A 2,880-nucleotide genomic window follows, 5' to 3' on the forward strand; every position below is an offset into this window, starting at 1 on the left:
GGGGGGGGGGGGGGAACTAAGTTTTTCTGTGTGTAATGAATGGACTTGGCTGTGCTGTACTCACTTTGTAGACTAGACTGGTCTCAAGTTCATAGAAATGTGCCTGTCTCTGCCTTCTGAGTGCTGGGACCAAAAGTATGTGACACCATGACTGGCTGGTTTTTTGTTTTGATTTGATTTGATTTGTTTTAAATCATTTTTGTTGTTTTTAGATGGCCTAGAAATTGAGATCTTCCTGCCTTAGCTTCACATTACCATGCCCTGGTTTCCAGACTGTTTGCTGTTCAGATACTATTGTAACTCTCTGGTTTAAGGGGTGGGGAGCACTCTAAATCAGTAACAAACCCCACAACTCACTGAAGTGCTGAGGATGTTTTATTTAACACTCTTTTTTTCCTAGTCTCTGCCTGGGAAAGCTTAGCCTGACTTTAAGCCATCTGTGACTTAGTTTCCCAAGGTGTTACAAAAACATGTCAGAGATTTGGAAATCATCATTCCTGGATTGTTTTACTTCACTTTTCATTTCATGATTCAGTCCTAGTAAAAAATTGCTCTCTACGGTTTTGTAAAATATCACAAATTAAGATGTAATCATACTTTGTTAACTTGAAATTTTAAGGAAAAAGTTTAAGTTAAATGTTTTAAATATTTAATAGTAACATAATACTTATATACAAATATAATTAGCTAGAATTGAGTGTTATAGATTTTCCTTTGCATTTATAAAGAATTTTAGGATGTAACAACTTTGACTATGTTACATACTTGTGATTTTTGTATACACTAATTGTAACTAATAATGAGGACATCACAGAGATTGTCATGTTTGTTCATACATGTTTTATTTTTAATCAAACATACAATTTCATGGTATGGATGTATCCAAAATTGAGATAGCAATTGCTACAGTTACAAGAAAAGGCAGTAATGTGCTTATGACAAATCTTTTTAAGAGGTCACTTGTCAGGGAGAGTGGCTTAGTGAGAAGAGTGCTGGCTGTACAAGTGAAGACGTAGGTTGGGTCCCAGCACTCAGGTGACAACCCTAGCATGGTCTCTCACATGTACCTTATCCCAGCTTCTCCCTGGTTGGTGTGGACAGGAGACAGGTGCTCATTTGTCACCAACTCCCTAAAAGAAATGGAAGTTCTAGGTTCAGAAAGAGATTCTGTGTCAGAGAGTAATAGAGAATAACACTTGGCATACATACCACAGAAACACAGAATTAGAAAAGCTGTGTGTGTGTGTGTTCTGTTTGTGAAGGTTATTTATGAAAACAAAAAACCACAACTTCACATATGCTCTATTCCTCTCAGTCCTGTATTTGATAGTCTTATGAAATGCATTTTTTTTCTTTATGAATATTCTTTTGAATCTCGGAATTTTGCAGATTAGTAGAGGGTAGCTGACATTCTTTGAATACACTTCTAGGATAGATAGGAAGGCTTGTTGATTTACTTGTTAATTGTAAGGGATCATGGACAGCCAAGTGGTAGGTTTAGGGATAAGAACTCAGCAATCAGAACTTGAGTACATAAGTTCTACCCAGCAAGAGGCTGAGTAATTAATAGACAGGCAGATGACTGACTGTGCCTGCCAGGTCAAGCCAACCTTCCAGAAAAGGATTTCACAGATTCAAATACAGAAACAGAACAACTATCAGAATTGTGAAGTTTTCTGCTTTAGTCCAAATAGTTGAAATTATAAAACTGGCCTGCAGAAGTACAGGCAGGAGGATCAGAAATCCAAGTCAGCACTGTCACTGATAGAGATAGTTCAGTGTAGCCTGAGCTATTGGGGACCCTGTCTAAAAAGAAAGCAAACAACAACAAAATAATAAAATGTAAAATTCACTTTTTGTTGTTTTTGTAAGACATGTTTACTATGGTAGATGAACTGAGTGTGTCTTTCAGATAAACACTTGTAATACATTGTACTTCATGTTTTTAACAGTTGGTGGTCCTGAGCCCTCCTTATTTTTAAAATTTTAATATTTTAAAAATTAATATTTAAAATTTTAAATAATATTTTTAATTCTTCAAAACAGTTCCTAATTTTGATGAACAGTGTTGGCACATGTTATACATACCTTAATACAGTTCCTTGTAAGAGGCATTTCTTTAAATTTATTTAAAACTATTTAAATAGTTACTTATTTGTTAAGATAGATTTCCAAAAAACTGTTTCTCAAGCTTTCAGCCCTATTTTTAAGTAAGCAATCTGTCGACATTTTCTTTTAAAGTGCATTTCTCTTGCTCATTTCAGTAATAACATTTGGTTGAGTTCAATTAGATTTTACATTTACATTTTTAATGTCAGAATCTTATGGGATGGATAGATAATGGAATGTTTTTGCTCCTCAGGTATATTCAAGAGCAAATGACCAAGAGCCATGTGGATGGTGGCTGGCTAAAGTTCGGATGATGAAAGGAGAGGTAAGTGACTTTTCCAAGGAAACACCTTAACTCTGGGTTGCTGTGGCTGTTACCTCTAATATAACTAATCAGTTGTTACCCATTCACTATACTGTTAATTTCAATTTTGTTTTTTTTATTGCCAAACACCAAGGATTCGTTCTAGAGGTATTCCTCAAGGCTATATGACTATAAAGGTTCATGCTTGTAAACATTTATAATTTGGCTTATGTAAATGATGTTGATAATATATAGGTATGCTTAGTGTTTGTACATAAAAGGGGTTCTAGAACATCATCTAAAGGTCAGTACTTTTGTTCACACGAGCTTTTAAAAGAATTTTGTCTTTTAGTTTTATGTCATTGAATATGCTGCTTGTGATGCCACTTACAATGAAATAGTCACATTTGAACGACTTCGGCCTGTCAATCAAAATAAAACTGTCAAAAAAAATACCTTCTTTAAGT

At 34.8% G+C, this 2,880-nt stretch overlaps 1 protein-coding gene across 1 annotated transcript in view; it reads left to right on the forward strand.

Annotated features, from left to right (window-relative positions):
- The window catches only part of Fxr1 (FMR1 autosomal homolog 1), a 53,178-nt gene that overhangs the window by 25,264 nt on the left and 25,034 nt on the right, over positions 1-2,880 (forward strand). Inside the window, exons 4-5 of the mRNA XM_031376288.1 lie at positions 2,363-2,434; positions 2,766-2,876. Coding sequence (XP_031232148.1) covers positions 2,363-2,434; positions 2,766-2,876 — 183 coding nt within the window. The remainder of the gene's footprint in view (positions 1-2,362; positions 2,435-2,765; positions 2,877-2,880) is intronic.

The sequence above is a fragment of the Mastomys coucha genome, unplaced genomic scaffold (genome assembly GCF_008632895.1).
Source record: "Mastomys coucha isolate ucsf_1 unplaced genomic scaffold, UCSF_Mcou_1 pScaffold17, whole genome shotgun sequence".
Classification (NCBI taxonomy): Eukaryota; Metazoa; Chordata; class Mammalia; order Rodentia; family Muridae; genus Mastomys; species Mastomys coucha.